General features: G+C 33.9%; 1 protein-coding gene across 9 annotated transcripts in view; it reads left to right on the top strand.

Moving 5' to 3' along the window:
- Positions 1 to 20,765, top strand: part of ARHGAP32 (Rho GTPase activating protein 32) — a 341,577-nt gene that overhangs the window by 305,490 nt on the left and 15,322 nt on the right. For all 9 annotated transcript variants that reach the window (XM_081037993.1, XM_081037991.1, XM_081037994.1 and 6 more), the window contains 9 exons: positions 4,971 to 5,073; positions 6,645 to 6,789; positions 7,248 to 7,330; positions 11,687 to 11,794; positions 12,048 to 12,193; positions 13,010 to 13,205; positions 14,748 to 14,893; positions 17,497 to 17,568; positions 19,430 to 20,305. In XM_081037993.1, coding sequence (XP_080894119.1) covers positions 4,971 to 5,073; positions 6,645 to 6,789; positions 7,248 to 7,330; positions 11,687 to 11,794; positions 12,048 to 12,193; positions 13,010 to 13,205; positions 14,748 to 14,893; positions 17,497 to 17,568; positions 19,430 to 20,305 — 1,875 coding nt within the window. The remainder of the gene's footprint in view (positions 1 to 4,970; positions 5,074 to 6,644; positions 6,790 to 7,247; positions 7,331 to 11,686; positions 11,795 to 12,047; positions 12,194 to 13,009; positions 13,206 to 14,747; positions 14,894 to 17,496; positions 17,569 to 19,429; positions 20,306 to 20,765) is intronic.

The following is a 20,765-nucleotide window of genomic DNA, read 5'->3' as shown; positions in this document are numbered from 1 at the left end:
TATAACTACAGTTATACCGTGTATATATAGAGAGACTATTTTAAAGTCTCAATTAAGTCAATGAATATATATATACATATATATACTATTTGAAAGTCTAAGTAAAAATAATAATCATGAAGAGGAAGAATGATATATTGACATATATACATTATTGTGAGGAGAGATGAAATATACATAGAAATGTAATGTGTATAATCATTATTTTTCATGATTTTTCTGTTGTACTTTGGACTTTAGTGTCCTTACTCTATATAAAATAGGTTTTATACCAAATTTTCTAAGAAGGAAGCTCATATCAGAACAATGGTTTACTATGTGACTCATTCTCTGAATTGTATTCGTGGTGAATAACCAGCTTTATAGAGAGATTATCCTGTTATACTTTCTAAACTTTTGAGCACCTCCCTGTTGCAGCAAGTGACAAATCTGACCTGTTTCTTCTGTAGAAAGTGTTGTAAAAAATAAACATGTAGGAGCTTGACAAGACATTTTAAAAATTCTTTTATTTGTGATTCCTGGTGGCAGAAATCACTCAGGATGATCTTACAGACCTACGGTAAACCACAATGCTTATAATTGAGTTGACTAAAGGTAATATCAGTTATCTATAGAACTGATTTTTTTTTTTTTAATCTGTCCACATAGTGTTTTTTTGTGTGGCTAGATCAGACTAATTTGTCATTTTCATGGGCATCCTTAATTTTAGAGTCAAAATGGTTTTTTGTTATCTTGGTTTCTTCTTGTATTTCTTTTTGTTCAACCTTGCTTGGATATGATAATGTGAGGGGGTGTTTTCCAGTTTGTTCCGCTATGCTCATTAGCTTTCAAACATCAGTTCAGCAGGTTTTAGTTGTACTGAGAAGTTTGTGGTGTGCTTCCATGCTCAGTAAGTATGACAGGAGAAAATGGATGCAGGAAAAATAACAAGTTTAATAACTAGTTTCATGCATTCCATAACTATGGTAAAATCTATTCCAGCAAAACAAAGTTTTCAGGTGTCATTGATTTTTTTCATAGGACTTGTTTTATTTGCTGCACATGTTTGAAACTGAATTTCCTTAAAATGAGATTTGAAATGAGATTGCTGTTTTTTTAAAAATGAGAACTTTATAGAAAACTAGGTAAAATCATATTTGGTACAAAATATAAAAAATATTTAAAGCTCTGTTGCCTGAACATATTTCTGTGTTTGAGGTTATTTGGCCCTTTCAGCAAGAGGTATTTTTGTTTGTTTGTTTTGGTTTTTGTAACTATTATAAATATACAGGTATTTTATGAGAGCACACTAAAACAAATAAGGCTGAAATAATTCCTGAAATTAATCTTTTAGGTAATCATATTTTCCTAACCAAAAATCATGATGCATTTTCTAATACCACTCACCAATGTACTCCTGGCATATAGAAGGGATCTAATAAATCATTGATGAATGAGTGAGTGAGTGAATGAATGAATGAATCAATGAAGAGGAAAGAACAAATGAAACTAGAACTGTCAAGAAAAATCAAGGACCAATGCTTGTCATGCTTATCTCGTATTTCTTTTAGCCATGATTCTAATCTTAAGGGTCATCAGTTTTAATGTAAACATTTACTTCTTACTATATTGTCATATAATGATAAAAAATATAGATAAAAGTGGACCAGAAGTGTTGTACTTGGAGAGTGTGGAAATAATTCTTAAAGATATATCACTTTTTGGCAGAACTATTTTGGAGTTTCCTCATGTTACGTTTCACTGGGTCATTATTTAATGTGCACTAGAGTGGTTTATTAAGTAGTTTTGGGGAAAAGGTGGCTAATTAAGATGTCTTTTTAACTAAGATTTTTTTCCTAATATATTGGGTTCTTATGTTGCTTTCTTATATGTTAGTAAACAAACATTATCTTTTTTTTAACTTCATACACCGTTCTTCAGTTTCTTCTCTCTTTTCTTCAAAATGAAAGATTATGCTTTTTCTCTTTAACTTTGCTATCTATTTTAGTTAAACATCTCATTTGCCTCTCTTAAAGTTCCAAGTAATAGCAGTGTTTAGTTACATAATTTTAGTTATGAAGACTCATTATGCGATTGTTTTGTGAACATGCCATCCTTTTACTTACGGAACATAAAATGTAAAGAAACAATTCATATGTTTTCCTTGAAGTATTATGTCTGTAGAGGCTTAGCCATATTACCAGGGAAAGACCTCTAATTCCTTGTTTTCAAATTTTGCATACTTTTGGGAGCACATAAGCAGGTATGAATCTAATATCACATGGTTCTAAGAATCCCAAAAGCTATCTGTACTTTTTAATGGATGGTAGCGTATTTTTATGAAAATTCTATAATGCATGCTACGAGAGTCTGATAGTACAGAAATAAAACCCTGTGCTCTTTAGTTATACAAAATAAAACCTTTTGTATACCTAGGTTAAGTTAGCATCCCAATTTGATGCATATATGATGAGAGGTGTCTTTTAAGAAAAAAATTGAAGCTTTGTTTTCCTTTTTTGTTTTAAGAAATTATGTTAATTATCTCAGTAACCTCTAAATATATATATATATATCCTTTGTGATAGAAATTTTTCAGCTCCAAATTTTATTACTATACCTCTAGTTTGTAGGATAGAAGCCTAAGGCACTTGAGATTATCATTGATGGAACAATATTAGAAATAGGACTCAAGCTCATAAAGATATTTTATATTTTGCATATCACTATGACATAGAGATTGCTTATAATCAAAGTCAATTCACAGAAGGTACCCAGCAACTCTGCCTGCCCTTCATCTCCACTACATAAACATATTCCCCTTCTTGTTACTAAAATTATTGAAAGTATTTAGAGATAGAAAGCAACAGTTGAAAATAAATACAGTTTTATATGAAAACTAAGATCCCTCTTCTGCTAACTTGGTCAGAAAACTGTCAGGCTCACAGGGTACCTGTAAGTTAATTCATTTTCTAGTTGTGTATATTGTGTCAGGAAAGTGCTTCTGGATTTTGAATATACAAAGATGAGCAGAGCATGGATTTTCCCATTAAAAGCTTCACTAAGAAGGGGTAATTTGTTTATTTGTATAAACAAATAAATAATAATTCAAAATGAAATTGTTCTGTGGGCACCTAGGCAGCTACCTCTATTTGGAGATATTCAAAGGCTTGTTTAAGAGTGATAGTTCATTTGGGTTTTGAATAGTAGCCAAGAGTTTTCTATAAGAAGGTGGTGGTAGAGGGAGACTTCGGAACCAAGGAAATTGTACCTGGAAATTGAGGGACTTAGAAAGTGGCTGGTTTATATGGCAAAAGATGAGACTTCACTTGGTCTAGAATTGAGGAATATGGAAACACAGTAAATAAAATAAATGCAAATTGTGAAGGATCTCATATTCTAGGCAGTATATTGCCAGTTAAAAATTGGCTCTGTACTTGGACCACTTGATTTAGAATCTCATTTCTGTCCTTTGTTTCCTGCTTATCCTTGGGTAAAAGTTCATCTCTCATAAGACTCTATTTCCTCTCTGTAAAATGGTGATAATGAGAGAACTTTTCCCACAGGATTTCTGTGAGAATTAAATGAGTATCCATTATAAAGCACGTAGCCTGGCACATATTATATGTTCAATAATATAACTGCTTTAAAAAAATTATTCAAAGCTAAGGAGTTTAACTTTAAATGTAATTTATAGGATCTGACAGAATTGAAAGGATAGAATGCAGGAAGAGCAAAAAAAGGCAGGAAAACCAAGAAAAGTCTATTGTAATAATAAAGGACTGATATACAGCAGCTCCTGGAATAACATTTCTTTCAATGTCATTTCGTTGTGACATTGATGAGATGCCACCTTAGGAATCTAACTCTTGTGTGTATCAATCAGCCTATGGTACAATTGGTTTCATTATACACCCTTTCACTTAAAGTTGCAAAACCTATCAACATCCTTAAGTAAGGAGTTACTGTATACTATAAGTGAAATACATTAGTTAAAACTGTCTTATTAAAATATCTTAATTTTTTCACTCACCACTCTGTATGTTTCATCCCTAGAATAGTAGTTTTTTGTAGATTAAATAATGTTCATCCAAGTGATTCTTTTTGGGATTTTAACTAAACTATCAAAACAACAGTTACTAAAGACTGTAAATTCATCAATCTGCATTGAAAAACAAAGTTCAAAGTTCAGCTATTTAAATTTTTCAATGGTTATAATTTTTTTTATCATATACTTTGAATGTTCTTTTGTAGACTGTAGGCCCAGAATAACTGTCCATTTATTTCAGATATTCAGTAAGGTAACCAGAGAGAATACCTTTCTTTTCTTTCTACTTATTGTTAGAGTGCCCTTTATGATGAGCTGGTTAATATTGAAAGAAGGTCAGTAATTATAAAGTACAGATAGGCAGGAAATTAAGATTCCATCTACTTGAAGTTGCTTTGACCTTTGCATTATGTTGGTGTTCTGTTTATTGGATAAAATTAGAAGTCACATTAACTATGAAAAGATAAAAGAAACTTTTTAAAAGTAAAAAATTACAGTTCTTACAGGCAATTGTCTTGTTGGGATAAGCATTTACGTTCTCATATTCATTTGCTATGTATGAAATTCAGCTGAACAGCTGTATTTTTTTTTTAATCTGGTATGGTGTTAGGACTAACAGTTCACTTTACTGTTGGAACATGATCTAAATGAGTCTGCTGCAGAAGGTCGTAGACTATCCTAATAATGTAGGAAGTCTTTCATTTACCTAAATGTAACAAGATAGAGCCAGTTTTGATTATTCAGGAAGCGGTTATCTATTTGAGATGTGAAATTAAGCAAATATGCCATCATCATTTTTTTTGTAGTAGATTAATCTCCACCCCTTAAAATTTTAATTTACAAATTTTTTTTGCTTATGGAAATTTAAGATATTCTCATTTTTTTGTTGACTTTGTTTCTGCTGAATACTCCCAATTTAATCCATGTCTTTAAAAATTCTCTTTAGTACCCCAGGTTCTTCAAAGCTGTACAGCATTCATTGAAAGATATGGCATTGTGGATGGAATATATCGTCTCTCTGGCGTTGCCTCCAATATCCAGAGACTACGGTAAAAACTTATATGGCATTTTCTTTTTCATTCCTATTGTAATTCATTAAAAAGAAATTATTTCAAAATTAAGTCTCTTATATTAATGACCATAATTTTCAGTAAGATGGTTTAGAAAAAGGAAATAATATCTATATTGTTCTCTTTATATATTTTCCTAAGTGCTGTTTCTTCATTTGTAGTATCAGAAAACCATGTCCCCTTAACCTCTTCAATACTTGTATTTTGTCTCTTTATAGTATTTGAAGATTTTAGCAAATTGAGTTTGACCCCATGACAACAGTGAGATGAAAATTTACATTATAATAGAATTATTCTTTAATTTATGATTAAAATTTAGGAGAGGGAAACTTCAGATTTCATTTGACTGGTTCTGTAGTGTATGCTTAGGTGTGCATGTGTTAAATATTTCACATTCTCATTACCTTCTCAGTCAAAACAGTGGTATCCTTTACACCAGCAAGAGAAATTTTATTTTTGCTCAATCTCTTAGATTGAAGTCTATTTTTGTTTTTGATTAGGGAATATTGGGGAACAGTGTGTTTTTCGAGGACCCATCAGCTCCATATCAAGTCATTGTTTTCACTCTAGTTGTCGGGGGCGCAGCTTAGCTCCAAGTCAAGTCATTGTTCAATCTAGTTATGGAGGGCGCAGCTTACCGGCCCATGTGAGAATTGAACTGGCAACCTTGGTGTTATGAGCACTGTGGTCTAACCACTGAGCTAACCTGCCGCTCTCTAGTCTATTCTTAATACGTTGTTTTCCTTTATTTTTCACTGTGGTGCATGGAAATTGACACTCTATAGGGATTTTAATATTCTAATGGACCACAGAGGTCTTCTCTATTTTCAAGAATACACATTTGGAGAATACTTAAATTGATTTTTGTCCTAAAGACAATTTCAGTCTTTAGTTCTTGTGCAGCAAATCTTATATTCATATTGTCCACATACACTAATCCTCTAGGTTAATAAGTGGTTTCATGCCTATAGATTAATATGATTAACCTCCAGGAAAGTGAGCTTAATTTGTCTTGTATTCTGAGCACAACTTTTCGTTCACTCACTTTAATGCTACAGACTTTACCATCTATTAAAATGAGATGTTAGCTGGGAATTATTTATATTGTTTCGGGCCCTCTACAATAAAGCATTTTTGAACCTTCTTGTATCTGAGGAATTTCTGTGCATACTTGTTCATGGAATACCTGCCACTTATCCCTAGTTCCCAGAATTACTAAAATATTGGATATTCAAACCATTTGGAATTAGGAGTCCTGTTTTCAGATCTGTGTGTTAAGAGTTGCTCATTCATATGCATTTCAGAGATTGTTGTCCACTTTAATATTAAACCAATGCCCTTAATTTCCACATATATAAGAACTTTCCTTATGATCAGACATCCAGTTACTGCTGAAGTCCAAATATAACTTACAAGAAATACAATCATTTGAAGAAAACATTAACTCACTGAGATAGAGGTTGACGCTTTGGGCTTTTGCTTTCTGTTTTAAAGTCATATACTTGCTTTTCCTATATAAAATAATTGTCTCTCTCTTCTGTCTTTTTTAGCCATGAATTTGACTCTGAACATGTTCCCGACTTGACAAAAGAACCATATGTTCAAGACATTCATTCCGTGGGCTCCCTCTGTAAGCTCTATTTCCGAGAACTCCCAAACCCTCTACTCACCTACCAGCTGTATGAGAAATTTTCAGTGAGTACAAGTCACTTTTAAATAAATTGTGTTTGGAGTTTTGTTGTGATTTTGTGCAAAACGTGTAAAAATTGATTTGATCATATAAAAAATAATTTTATGACTAAAATGACTGAAAGGAAACAAAAAAATCAAAAAGCATTCATTGCTAGCTAGTCCATAGTCTTTGCTGTTTTCATGTTTTCATTCTTTCAGTTTCTGACTTTGAGCCACTAATCTTATCACCTGTAATTGGTTATCGTAAAGTTTTTAAAACAGTTATTATTTAATAGATTTCAATGTCCATATAGTGTGGAAACACAGTTTACTTTCTTGATACTATATGGTGTTTCCTCTCCGTTTAGCATCAAAGCGTAGATAGGGTGAATTATCTCAGTGAAAACTATAAATTGTAAGTAAAGAACTTTCATTTTTACCAACAAAGCCCACTAGTTTATTTTGTATTATGATTGTTACAGGATGCTGTTTCAGCAGCAACAGATGAAGAAAGGCTGATAAAAATTCATGATGTCATCCAACAACTCCCCCCTCCACACTACAGGTAAACCTCATGTTGTAAAATACTAGTCAAAAGTAGATGTCAGTTGATGTGTAAAAGTGCTTTTTGTCTTTGGGTTTCTAACTATTTAAATTTTCTTGGGAATACCAACTATTTAAACTTCCATTTCTTCGTATACTTTTCTTTGTATTCCCAGGGTCTTGCACAGGGCTTGGCATCCAGTAGGCATTTAATAAATGTTGGATAGAAGGATAAATAATGAATGGTTGACCAAACCTATTCATTTGTGTGTTTGTTTTTTTGAGAGACAGAAATATTGCTGACGGTACTAGGGTGTATGCCCACTAGTGTGAATACTTGTGAATTGCTTGAATCCAAAATATAGACACACTGCTGGGTGCCTCGTTTCCTTTTTTCTAGCCCTCTTGTTTTTCAAAAGGTGTCAAGCCACATAGAACCACAAAATCTAACAGTCGTCTCAATTCTTCCTCATGAGACTTTCAGATGATCCGTAAACCTGTTTTTTATTTCGGTTTGTTTTAGGTTTTGTTATTGTTCATTGGTTTTGTTGTTGTTGCTACTTTTTAAAACCCAATTTAATTTGTATGTTGTTTGCACTCTTAGAAATATTTTTGCTTGTATCTGAGAAGACCAGAATGAAACTAGTGAGAGGAAGAAAACATAAATTATGGGTTATAGTATGCAAAAAAGTAAAAGATAAAAATTTTAAATTTTAGTTATTGACGAAAAATTAAATTCAGTCGATGTTTTAGTAATATAAAAATTAAGTAATTTAGTGCCGATTTTTTTCAAAATCATATTGTTTATGTACATACCAGCGGTACCAAAAAAAAGTATGCTCGTGACTTGTATTCATCTTTTGTTATCGTATATTGAGTATTAGAATTTTAATACAGTTTTTTCCTTTCTTTAAATGTGTATGTATTTTTGGGCGCCCTCTGTTCATCAAAAATCTGCGTTAAATTTGGCACTAAATCACTAAAATTTTTAATCAACATTAAAAATTATACATATTTTCAGTCATCACTATCGCTATAAGCCCATGATATTCAAGAGCCAGAAGGCAGCTTAGCATTGAGTCATTGTCCTAGTAATGTAGCCTGTGAGGAAATTAAAGAGCTCTTAAGGACCCACGAAGATATATATGATAAAGTCTCTTCTTACTGGTGTTCTCTTAATGCACCCACAAGTGCAGTTCCCTTTGTAAAATTCAATGGCTGGTGTTCAAGGCACAGGACGTTTTACTGGCTAGTAGGTTTCTCTGTGGTATCGCTGAACACTTCAACTAACATCATTTGAATTACAAACTTATCTAAAAGCAATTTACAGTGCTTCTATAACTGTTCATGCAAGGTTATTTTAATTCATAATTAAGTTAAATGCGGTCAGCATGTATAAAGCACAGCTCTTTTAAACAAGGATTTTTGTTTCTTCTATGAAACCTCAGTTGAATTCTTTGCAGGGCTTTATAATGGTGAGCTGCCAAATGAGGGAGAAACAAATACTGTGATTAGCAAAGAACAATTGAAACAAAACCTATAATTATCAATAGTATTCTCATAGGAATATTATGAATATTAAAGGAAAAGTACTTAGGACAAAGCCTGTTAATAAGTGCTATTTATATGAGTTAATTACCATTATTATCTGTTAATGTATATCTATGTATTTGCTTCATTATGTTTTATCTATACATACACACACGTAAACATAAGTGTATATCTCACACACATACATACATGTATATCTCCTATATTGATATGTATAGTTTTTCTTCTATTTTATGTTTGTCTACTCTAATTATATTTATTATTTCCCCTACTATCGTATATATTGTCCTTTATTATATACAGACATTTTTATAGGTATTTCCCCTACTTTACATATATTACATATAGCTCCTTTGATATCTGTTTGATCTTTTCTATTAAACATTACATACTTTACCTGCTATATATTATATATTGTACATACATCCTACTATATGTTTCATACACACACACACACACACACACACACACACTGTATTATCTATTTTACACATAACTCCTCTAAAGCACAAGCTTCTTGATGTCATGAATTCTGTTTTGTTTGTCACTGTATTCTCATAGAACACATATAGTAAATGTGCAATAATATGTATTGTATGTACATTTTATGTATTTTGTACATGACATTTTTATACCTTGCTGATATATATGTGTATTTATTTATGGTGTGTATATCCTATTGTGCTCTGTATCTCCTAATTTATATTACCTACTATGTATATCCATTTGTTTTGTATATATTGATTACTATAAACACATCTACGACTCTGTTATATATAATTCCTTGTCATATATCTCTTGCTATCTAATGTGTTCTTATACTCTAGCTTCTTCTACATAATTTGTGTATCTCCTACTTTAGATATCTCTTTTGATTCAGACTTTTTAAGATTTTAACATTCACATTTCCTAATTCCTTAATTAAGTGTTCTTGAAAAACATGATTTTTAAGTGTTCTTTCTTGTGGATGATCCATATGTCATTTAACCTTTCCCCTAATTTACCTATAATCTATTTATATGATCAGGGGTTTTCCCCCAATTTTAAACATTACTATAAGGACCATCCATTTAAATAAATATTTTAGGGAATCTAGATTATTTTTTAGTATAAAGACCTGACAGTGGAATTTTTAGAAATTAAAAGATACTAAAACTTTCTTCCCAACATACAACAATTTCCAAATTGTATTCCATGAGGGTTTGTGCAATTTGCACTGTGCTGAACATGAAAATGCTCATTTTATGACACTGAGTAAAATTCTCCATTAGCTTTTAAAAGCATCTTTATAATTAGATATGTGAATAATAAAATGGTATCTTTGGTTCTCTTAATTTGCTTTTCTTATAAAATACATTTCTGGAGTACTTAATCTTTCCCTTTCTATATCTACCTCCTCCACTCCTAATGAAATTTTACATTGTGTTCTAAACACGTTTCTCAAGCTGCTCACCTCTCCATTGTCTCCAGGCCAGCCCCACTCCTGTCTGTCTTTCCTTGTTTAACCATATACAAGAGGGACAGAGAATTACTATTTTTACCATACAGAAGCTACAGTAGATTCTGGTAAATGAGATATGCTGACCCTGATTTGAATCCCAGCACCGCTTCTCTGTGTAATCTGGGCGAAACCGTAGCTTTCTCTTCCATAAAATTGGGAATGGTAGGTAGCACTGTTCTTCTTTGAGCTGTTGTGAGATTTAGATGAGATTCGCTGTAAAAGCATCTTGAACAATGCCTCTAGCTGTCATCTTCCTTTTCTTCTCAAATTCATGTTAGGCTCATCTGTATCTTTGAGGCTCATGTGTTGACCACAGTTTAACTAAGAAAATTAAAAATTCTGTTTCCCGTTCATTGTTTTTAATCGTTTAAATTTCTGTACAGTTAGGTAGGGACACTTTGAGAGATGTGATAGCTGATAGGTAATACCTTTGTGTGTTTATATGATTTAATTTACATTTAAGCTGATCATACTTTATTTCCAAAAATACTTTGCCCTGTTGTTTTATATCTAGCTATACCTCTCTCTCTCTCTCTCTCTCTCTCTCTCTCTCTCTCTCTCTCTCTCTCTCACCCCACTTCTGTTCTCTCTCCCTCTTTCCCTACTTCCCTCCTTCCCTCCCTCTATGTGTGTGTGTGTATTTGTTTAAATAAAACAAACAATATATAAGATTAACCAAGATAATTGGGATTTGGAGTAGGTTTTCTATTCTAAAAGCACATTATTTGCTCAAATAATCTCCCGCTTATTTGCTCAAATAATCTCCCGCTTCGTGCCTACTGGAATTTTTCTTTTAACTCTTTTAAGGCTTGGGAAACATTGTTGGTTTCTTATGTAGAAGAAAAGTTTAAATCTTTACCTGTTAGCTTGCCTGCTGCAAGTAGAATAGCATAACTTCATGATATCATTTGTCTAGAAACTAGAAACTGGCTTTTGTGGAGGATTCACTTCACTGGTGTTCTTGAAACTAGGTGTCTGACAGCCAAGAACAAATATTCTTAAAGATTTTTTTTTTAATTTTCTTTTTTAACTAAGGAAGGCTATTTTCTCAGAACTTTCATTTCTTGCTGTATCTGCCTTAGAGTTTTTTTCTTGGTATTCTGTAGATGTAATTATTACATATAGAATTTTGAACTCATTCTTCTCACAGTTCTGTAGTCATACTAATATTCAAACCTAATAGGCAGCACAAAAATTTGCTGGCATTTGTATGGTTCTTCTTCCATTTTGCCACTGAGAACTTACAAATTCATTAATGGAGCTTTTAGTGCTCTGCACTGCTACATAATATTTCTTTTTGTTAATATGTTATATTTCATTTTGCAGAACACTGGAGTTCCTAATGAGACACTTGTCTCTTCTAGCTGACTATTGTTCCATCACAAATATGCATGCAAAAAATCTAGCAATTGTTTGGGCTCCAAACCTGCTCAGGTAAGTTGCATTTGACTTATGACTTAAATAGAAGCAGTCATCTTAAATAAAAGTTGAATTCCTTAAGAACAATTTTTAAAAGTAAAACTGATACGTTGTTTTTATGAGCATCTTTCCAAAACAGGCAATTGGGTCTTAGTCAAGGCATTGTCAAAGTATGCTTTCTTCTTCTGGGTTGTCTGGGATTTACACGTTTAAAAAAAATGCCCTTTGAGACTGGAACTCTTTGATAGTCACATTGTTTTCCCCACAGATCAAAACAGATAGAATCTGCCTGTTTTAGTGGAACAGCAGCTTTTATGGAAGTGAGAATTCAGTCGGTGGTTGTTGAATTCATCCTCAATCATGTAGATGTCCTCTTCAGTGGGAAAATCAGTGTGGTCATTCAGGAAGGTGCAGGTATGACTCCCACGGATTTTGTTCACTGCAAGGAACATGCATCTGAACTTCTACAAGAATGGAAAACTGCATTTTGTATCTCAGTTTAATAAATTCATGTCTGTTTCCAAAATGCACAATTTAACAGTTATTTTATGTATACTTAATGAATACTACATAGTAGAGCTTTTATGATCAAAGTTCATGACATATTAAAAAATACATCATGTTACGTATTATCAGTATACATGAAGGTGTAATATGGAGCAGCAGCAGAAAGATTCCTTCCAAAAATAAAAATATCTGAATGATGCTGGGCAAGGTCTTAAGAAAGGAAAATAGTTAAATTATGTAAGAATTCTAAATATATACAAGAGAGTGCTCCAAAAAAATGTATATGCATTTTAAGAAAAGGAATAAAACTATATTAAAATTGTAATACTCAATATATACCAATTAAAAACGATGAATACTAGTCACGTTTGACTTCTGCAATTACAAGAGGTGCTCAAAGTGGTTACAATCAACATAATTTTAATACAGTTTTTTTCCTTTCTTAAAATGTGTATACATTTTTTGGCACCGTGTGTGTGTGTGTGTGTGTGTGTGTGTGTGTGTGTGTGTGTGTGTCACTGTTAACAAGTAACTTGGTGTGTCACCTTCTATTCCTCACTTAGTGTAAAGCTCTGTTATTTTTGCCATTTAAAAAACATAATGAAGAAAATTTAAAACAACAGGTAGATAGATAAATAGATTGAACTACATACACACATATTTATATTTTTTCCTCATGAAGAAAAGTTTGACTCTCTTCATTGTTTTTCTTTGTTTCCAAAGCTTCTCTATCAAGACCCAAATCTCTGCTGGTTTCCTCTCCATCTGCCAAGCTGCTGACATTGGAGGAAGCCCAGGCACGAACACAAGCTCAGGTCAATTCTCCAATTGTGACTGAAAATAAATATATTGAAGTAGGAGAAGGACCAGCTGCACTTCAGGGAAAATTTCATACCATAATTGAGTTCCCACTTGAAAGGTAAAATTCATTAAATCCTCATAAATTTGATTTCATGGCTATGTATGCTTTTATTTTACTTTTACTTTGATATTTTAGTTACTATATTGATCTGGGCCAGTCCCAGGAAAACCCGTTCATTTGACTGTGGATGATACTTCATAGGGAATGATAAAAAGGATTCTTGAAAAGCATTACAACACCATGTCATTTTAAAGAACAAGAAAAGTCAATTGTACAGGGAAAATTGTTAGGAAAAATAATACACTTCCACTATATAGGGTGTGATTTTTCTCTCTGAGATACATTGTTTAGAAATTTGTTCAGAAATAAACTGTTGGAGCATCTTATTCAGAAGGTAATAAATGGATAATGACTTATTTGACATTGGTTCCACATTAAGTTTAGAATAGACCAGTGCTTCTCACAGTGTGCTCCCGACTAGCATCACCTGGAAGTCACCAGAAATGCTAATTCTCAGACTCTGCCCAAGAGCCACTGAATAAGAAACTATGGGGTTGGGGTCCAGCAATCAATCAGTCTTTTCTCCAGCCTTCCAGGTGATTCTGACACATGCCAAAGTTTGAGAACCACTGCAGTTTACTCTCTCAGTGTCCCTTCCAGCTCTGAAATTCTCTGTCTCTAAAGAAAAGATAACATGGTTTCTGTATCTTCTTTATTAAGATATGGTAGGAAGGCTAATGTATGTAAGTTAATTTTGGTGTCTCCTGTTCTCTTTTGGCTATTATACATGAATGTCAGGATTTCAATTCCCTGGATTGGGTAGTATTAATAAAACGAGATTTTATTCTTTACATATTTTAGTATACCTCTCTTATTTCCTTTCACTTCCCATGAGTAAAATGTCTTGACCACAAAAAGTTAGAACACGCTTTTACTTTGTCATTCTGAGTTTGTCTTCAGCTACTTGAATTTATGTTTAGGTCCATAATTGTCTCAAAAATCTCTTTACAGAGTAGTAATCAAGAGAGTAGATACTGTGATACGTAAGGACCTGGTTTCCAATCCTGACTCCCATTATTTACTAGTTTTATAACATTAAGAATTTAATTAAACTTCATAAGTGTCATAATTTCCTCAGCTGTAAACTACATAAATAGTTAGCACAGTGCCTGGCATTCAGTGTATATTAGTTATTATTTTTAAAACTTGTCTTCATTTTGGGCTTAATTCTCTTTACTCACATGTAAAAAAGCATTTCCTTTAACTTTTATTTTTGGAATCTTAATATTTCCTATTCCTAAATATGTTTTATTCTCGCTTGTGTCTCAGATTGTGAGGTTAAATCTAAATATGAAAATCTGTATAAAAATTGTTTTTGTGAAACTAGTTACTAATATTGAAATCCATACATTTAATTTCCGTTTCATGCTTTATCTATACAGTTGAGCTGCACTGTGCAGAGTATGCTGTATGAACAGTGGCTATATATTATTTCAGCTGTGCCTCTTCTGGCTGTTTGGTTCTTTCCATCATTTGTTCATTTTCTATAAGTAAAGGTAGCCCCTTGGATATCTTACTACAGATTATTTTCTCTCATAGAAGGAGACCTCAAAATAAAATGAAAAAATCTCCCGTGGGCAGCTGGCGTTCCTTTTTCAACTTGGGGAAATCATCATCTGTTTCTAAACGAAAGTTGCAGCGTAATGAGAGTGAGCCTTCAGAGATGAAAGCCATGGCTCTGAAAGGTTAGTACATTCACACCTTCCCTGTGCGCTGCTGCTGCAAGATCAGTTTGCACGGTAGGTTCACACTTTCCATGCCGTCGTGACAGCTCTCCTCTTACTCTGGATAAAGACTCAATGTATTGTTACAATGTCCTTCAATATGCTATGTCCATGGTTGTCCCCAAATACGTAAATTATGTGTAAATATGTAGAATACCTACTCTCTTAGTGGAACAATATAGATTATATATTTTATGAACGTGGTTTAAAATTCATAACATATTTGTAGCATCATTTGTATATTGTTGGTAATAAACTGCTGTAGTGTTTAAATTTATTAATGTTAATCTATTTTTTTACAGATATAAAAAATGACAATACCATGTTTCAACATTCCTTTCAAGTTTTTAACTTTTATAACCAAAGAAGTTATCTTTTTTCTAGATGACCCATTAATGAGAGTATATTTTTGGGTCAAATGAATCTGTTACTGTTGTTGAAAATACTACTCTTAAAAATAGTTTAAAACCCATGTTCTACTGATATTAATAGCTTCTAAATCTAGAAAGGATAGCAGTGTTTTCTTCTCAGTAATATTGTAAATACAATATTCAGTTCATTGAATTCCTCATTCATTCAATTTGCAATCATGTATACTAAGCATGTGCTAGATACCATGTTTTCCCGAAAATAAGACCTAGCCGGACAATCAGCTCTAATGCATCTTTTGGAGCAAAAATTAATATAAGACCCGGTCTTATTTTACTATAAGACACATCACATCACAACACAACATAATAATTATAATATGATATGATATGATATAAAAGTAATCTGGGTCTTATATTAATTTTTGCTCCAAAAGATGCATTAGAGCTGATTGTCTGGTTAGTTCTTCTTTCCAGAGAAATACGGTGGTAGCAGCCTCTGCAGGTAGAAAGAAAATTAAGACACTACCCTGCCATCAGAATTTTACTTGGAAAGTCATATGTGTAAAAAAATTAATTTCATGCAGAATCATAGCTATTGAAATAGAGGTTTGTGTGAGATAGTTATGGTAGGAATTATTAGTTCATGTGGGGAGAGGAGCTGGTAGTCAGAAAATAATAACCTTTGACTTGGGTTTCAAGGATAAGTAGGAATTCCCATTCAGGAAACGGGAGCAAAGTGTATGTTCGTGTGTGAAACGGAACTATAAAGAACTTGGCTGGGTAGTATGGTACAAGAAGAGGTTCAGATCATTAGGGGACTTGTATGCTTGCCAAAGAGTTTTGGTTTTTGTCTTGCATTCCTTGGGAGTTATTGAATGGCTTCAGTATGATTAGGTTTGGGTCTAAGAAAAATGACTTTTACAACAGTGTAAGGAGTATATGGAAAGAGAATAAGACTGAAGGGTGGACGGACACTAATAGGAGACAGTCACTGTCATTCAGGCAAGAAACAGTGAGTGGCTGGAATAAGCAATGGGAGTGGGAAATAGATTTGAGAGATATTTAGAATCTACAGTGCTGCGTGAGCAAATGATTGTGAAAGATGAGAAAAAAGGAGGAGCGAAGATAATTTTCAGGTTTTGATTAAATAACGAAGAAAAATACTGTGTTTACGTTGGACATAGTGAATTGGAGACGCCCAAGAGATGATGAGTAGTATGAGTCTGGAATTTAATAAAGGTGTTTAATATAACTAGAAATACAGCCTGAAATCATCAGCAACAGCTAAGAATGAAAATCCTAGTGATAGATTTTGGCCCAGGAGAGTCTGTTGAGTGAGAGAAGAAGATTGGGCTGAATCCTCGAGAAAAGCAGTATTTAAACGACTGGAAAAGTCAGTGTTGTCATGAAAGGAGAGTGAGAAGAAATGGTTGAAAAGGCAGCCAAGGAACAAAAGAGATGAGTGCTATCACTAGAAATGATGGAAGAGGGGCTTGGAAAGAAAGTGTCGGCAGTGTTGAATGCTGCCCAGAGGTGAAAGAGAATGAAGATATTTAACACATCAGATTTAATGTGTATAATTAAAGTACATATGTTGGTTTCGTAGGGCTGCCATAGCAAGTTGCCACCAATTGGGTGGCTTAAAACAACAGAAATTTATTTCCTCACAGTTCTGGAGGCTAAAACTCTGAAATCCAGGTATCAGCAGAACCATGTTCTCTCCTAAGGATCCAGGGAAGAATCCTCCTTTGCCTCTTCCAGTGTCTGGTGTCACTGGAGTTCCTTGGCTTGTGGTGGGATCACGCCAATCTCTGCCTCAGTCTTCACATAGTGTTCTACTGTGTCTCTGTGTCCTATCCTCTTAAAGGGACACCAGTCATTGGATTTAAGGGCTCATCTTAAATCCTGCATGACATCATATTGGTCTTTAGGAAATATAAAAGGAAGATGTTTTTAAATTCATCTCTATTCTCAAGTTTCTAATCCATTGGAAAAGAGATTTTTTTCACATAGGAAACCATTTGAGAGCAATGTAACACATTATATAATATGATGCTAAATTGAATATGATTGTCAAAATGTATAGCTAATCACTTTTGGAAGTTTAAATATGTGTAGAGAAAAACACTGCTTCTTTTCAGTACACGTATAACAATGAATAGAACTTCACGCTATTTGGTTTTGATTCTTAAGGTGGCAGGGCAGAAGGAACCCTCCGTTCAGCTAAAAGTGAAGAGTCTCTTACTTCTCTCCATGCAGTTGATGGTAAGATTAAAAGCATTAATAGTTTTATTCTATAATTATTTCATAAAAGAACACAACAATTGAGAATGTTTTATAAATGTACGCTTAATAGGCTGTAGACCATCATTTCTTAAGAATTCTAGTATCTGTTTAGTATTGTCCATTAATGTTTTAATATGGTACCAGTTTTAAATTTCTTCACTTTTGACATGATTGCTATTTAATTTGCATAAGAATAAGAGAAATGTTAACCATTTATGTGTATTAGTGCACAGGAGAAAATTGTATTATTAGTATTTCTTTCTTTAGATTTCACAATGAGAGCACAATGTTGCAAAGCATAAAATTAAGCAGTTTTGATATTCAGACCAGTAGTTCTTGTCCTGAAAATGGCTTAACCTGATGTTAAATTTCATAGATCAGATTAATTACAGGCCATCCTCATTATCTGAGGATAGATAGTATCAGGAGAAGACAACTTAAAGTGAGTCTGCTTAAATTGGGGACCAAAATTTTATGCTAAATAGTGCAAAAAGGTTTGACTTTAACTTGAAAAACAAAAACTAAAAAATTACAAATATAAGTTTGCTTTACCTTTTATGTAGTAAAATTCAGGTTATAGTTATAATGGTGTACTAATTTTTAGAATGAACAAAGGATTACTTCAATGTTGACTTGGAAGGAAATAAAACTTTTTTGACAAAATCATGTAATAGCAAATAGGACATCCTTTACATCATGTTTGGCTTGTGCAGCAGAATGTAAGGAAGGCCCTTTTTACAAAAATAATTAAGAGCTACATTGACTTCCCAAGGGCTTTTCTTAATCTGTTGATGTTCAAATCATGCTCTTTTGAAGAATCCTGGGATGTCATCATCCTGGTCAACTTTCTCATCTTCACTTATTAACTCTTCTAACTGCCACATCCTTCCTCATTGACCAGTAGCTGTGCTTGTGATTGAAAAAATCCTTGCATATCACTTTAGTTGGGTGTTTAACACCATAGGGGTTTTCCAGGATTTTCCATTTCACAGAGGTTAAGAGAATGCTTCATGAAACAATGCAGTGGCTGGGTAGATGCTAGTATTGGGCAGAAAATAATAGTTAAGTGCAGATTAATTTTACAAGAGGCCAATGCATTAGTGAATGTATTTATGTTAAGACAATTTCTGCCTCTTTATAGTACATTTTCATGGGCAAGTCCAATAATTGTAATCAAATGTTGAGATAGAGTACTCTTACCAGTTGGATGTTTAGCAATGTCATAAAATTATGTAATACCCACTTTTGAGGACTCTACCTGAGAAACTTAAAGCCTATTGTTAAGGAAAAATATGAAATAATTTTTGTTAAGTGTCTGAAAGGAATCTTTTACAAAATATATGTTAATACTTTATGGGATTATAGAGATTTTTTTTAAATCGAGACCTTTTTTTTTTTTTTAGAAATTTGGATGCTATGAGGATTTTTTCCTACCAAAAAACAAAAACAAAAAGCATTTGCTGCTGTATATCCAAAGTACTATTTAAAGTGATTAATTCTACCTCACAAGTCATACATGGGGTCAGTGATAAAATAAGACAAAAAGAAACAAAAAACTTGCCTAAAGTCACAATAAGAGTCAGTTTTGGACTAGTAATAGAACCTAGGAGTTCTGAGTCCTTTTTCCCTTTGAAACCATCAACTGCTGCATTCTCCCTATGATTTTGTTAAATGTTGGTTATTTAGCATTTGGTGTGGGAGTTCTGTCTGCGTGCCCCAAGACAGTTACCTGAGAGAAAATGAGAAGTAACATTTTCTTACCCCGTATGTACTAAGTAGGTGATTTGTGGTATTGTCATCTTACTACACTCATACTTAATATTGTTGTCCGTTTCACCAGGTGATCCCAAGCTATTCCGCCCCAGAAGACCGAGATCTAGCAGTGACGCACTGAGTGCCTCTTTTAATGGAGAAATGCTGGGGAACCGCTGCAACTCCTATGATAATCTGCCCCGTGACGATGACAGTGAGGAGGAAGTGGGGCTCCTCCATAGTCCAGCTCTGGTGTCTCCTCATTCAGCTGACGATGTTGATTTGAGCCCACCAGACATTGGAGTAGCCAGCCTGGATTTTGATCCTATGTCATTTCAATGCAGTCCTCCGAAGGCCGAATCAGAATGTCTGGAGAGCGGTGCTTCCTTTTTAGATTCATTAGGATGTTCCAAGGATAAACCAAGTACCATTAAAAAGGATACGGAAGTGGGTGGTAGCCAGTCTCAGACGCCAGGAAGCACTACAAGTTCTGAACCTGTCTCTCCTCTTCAGGAGAAACTGAGTCCATTCTTTACCCTGGACCTGAGCCCAAGTGAAGAGAAATCATCTAAGCCAACATTCACTGAAAAGGTTGTCTATGCTTTCTCTCCAAAGATTGGACGGAAACTAAGTAAATCACCTTCTATGAACATATCTGAGCCAATTTCAGTGACCCTTCCTACTCGGGTGTCAGAAGTCATTGGTACAGCCCCAACTCCAGCAGCCCAGACTGCATCTTCTCCAACCTGGAACAGAAGTATCGACGAAAGTGCTGTCGTAAATAGATCCCCCACCCAGGTAGGAAAGATGAAAATAAATGAGAGAGAGGCCCAAGAAGGGTGTGAGTCTGAAGCCCAGCCCCTGGACCAGGTGGCTGCTTCACAAGTAGAGTCTCCAGGGAAGGAGGAGCAGTCCGTCCCAAGCAGTCAGAGTAAGGCTGTGCCTTCTGGACAGACTCAGACAGGTACCATTTGTTTTCCTCCATTCTTTCTGTAAGCTAAGAGGGATCTGCAATTCTGTGTGCCATCTGTGCCTTTTAAAGAGAAATTTACTCCACAGCTAGCCTTTAATCAAAGAGAATGTGTTTCTTGGTGGTGCCAAAGGCTCAAAGCCCTAAATTAAAATCAATCAAACAAAATCCCCCGAAGGGCCGGTTGTCCTGCTTCCAAGCTCCATAAAGTCCCTGTCTCTTTGGACAGTCAGAATTCGTGGATAATTCTTGCACAGCTTCGTAGCTCTTGATTCTGTTTTCTCTTCTAATAAAATATCTGTATTATAGCCTTACAAGTTAACCAGCCAGCCTGCACCATCAAATGTAAAAACTATTCTTAACCATCTGCAAGCACTTGAAGCTTGTTTTCTAAGCAATCTTTTCTGAGCCAGATGAGGGACCTGCTTTTCCCCCATCTCTAGCAATTCAAGAG

The sequence above is a fragment of the Rhinolophus hipposideros genome (assembly GCF_964194185.1).
Source record: "Rhinolophus hipposideros genome assembly, chromosome: 24".
Classification (NCBI taxonomy): Eukaryota; Metazoa; Chordata; class Mammalia; order Chiroptera; family Rhinolophidae; genus Rhinolophus; species Rhinolophus hipposideros.
Note: the sequence above shows the minus strand (reverse complement) of the source record. Positions and strands in the feature narration are given on the sequence as shown.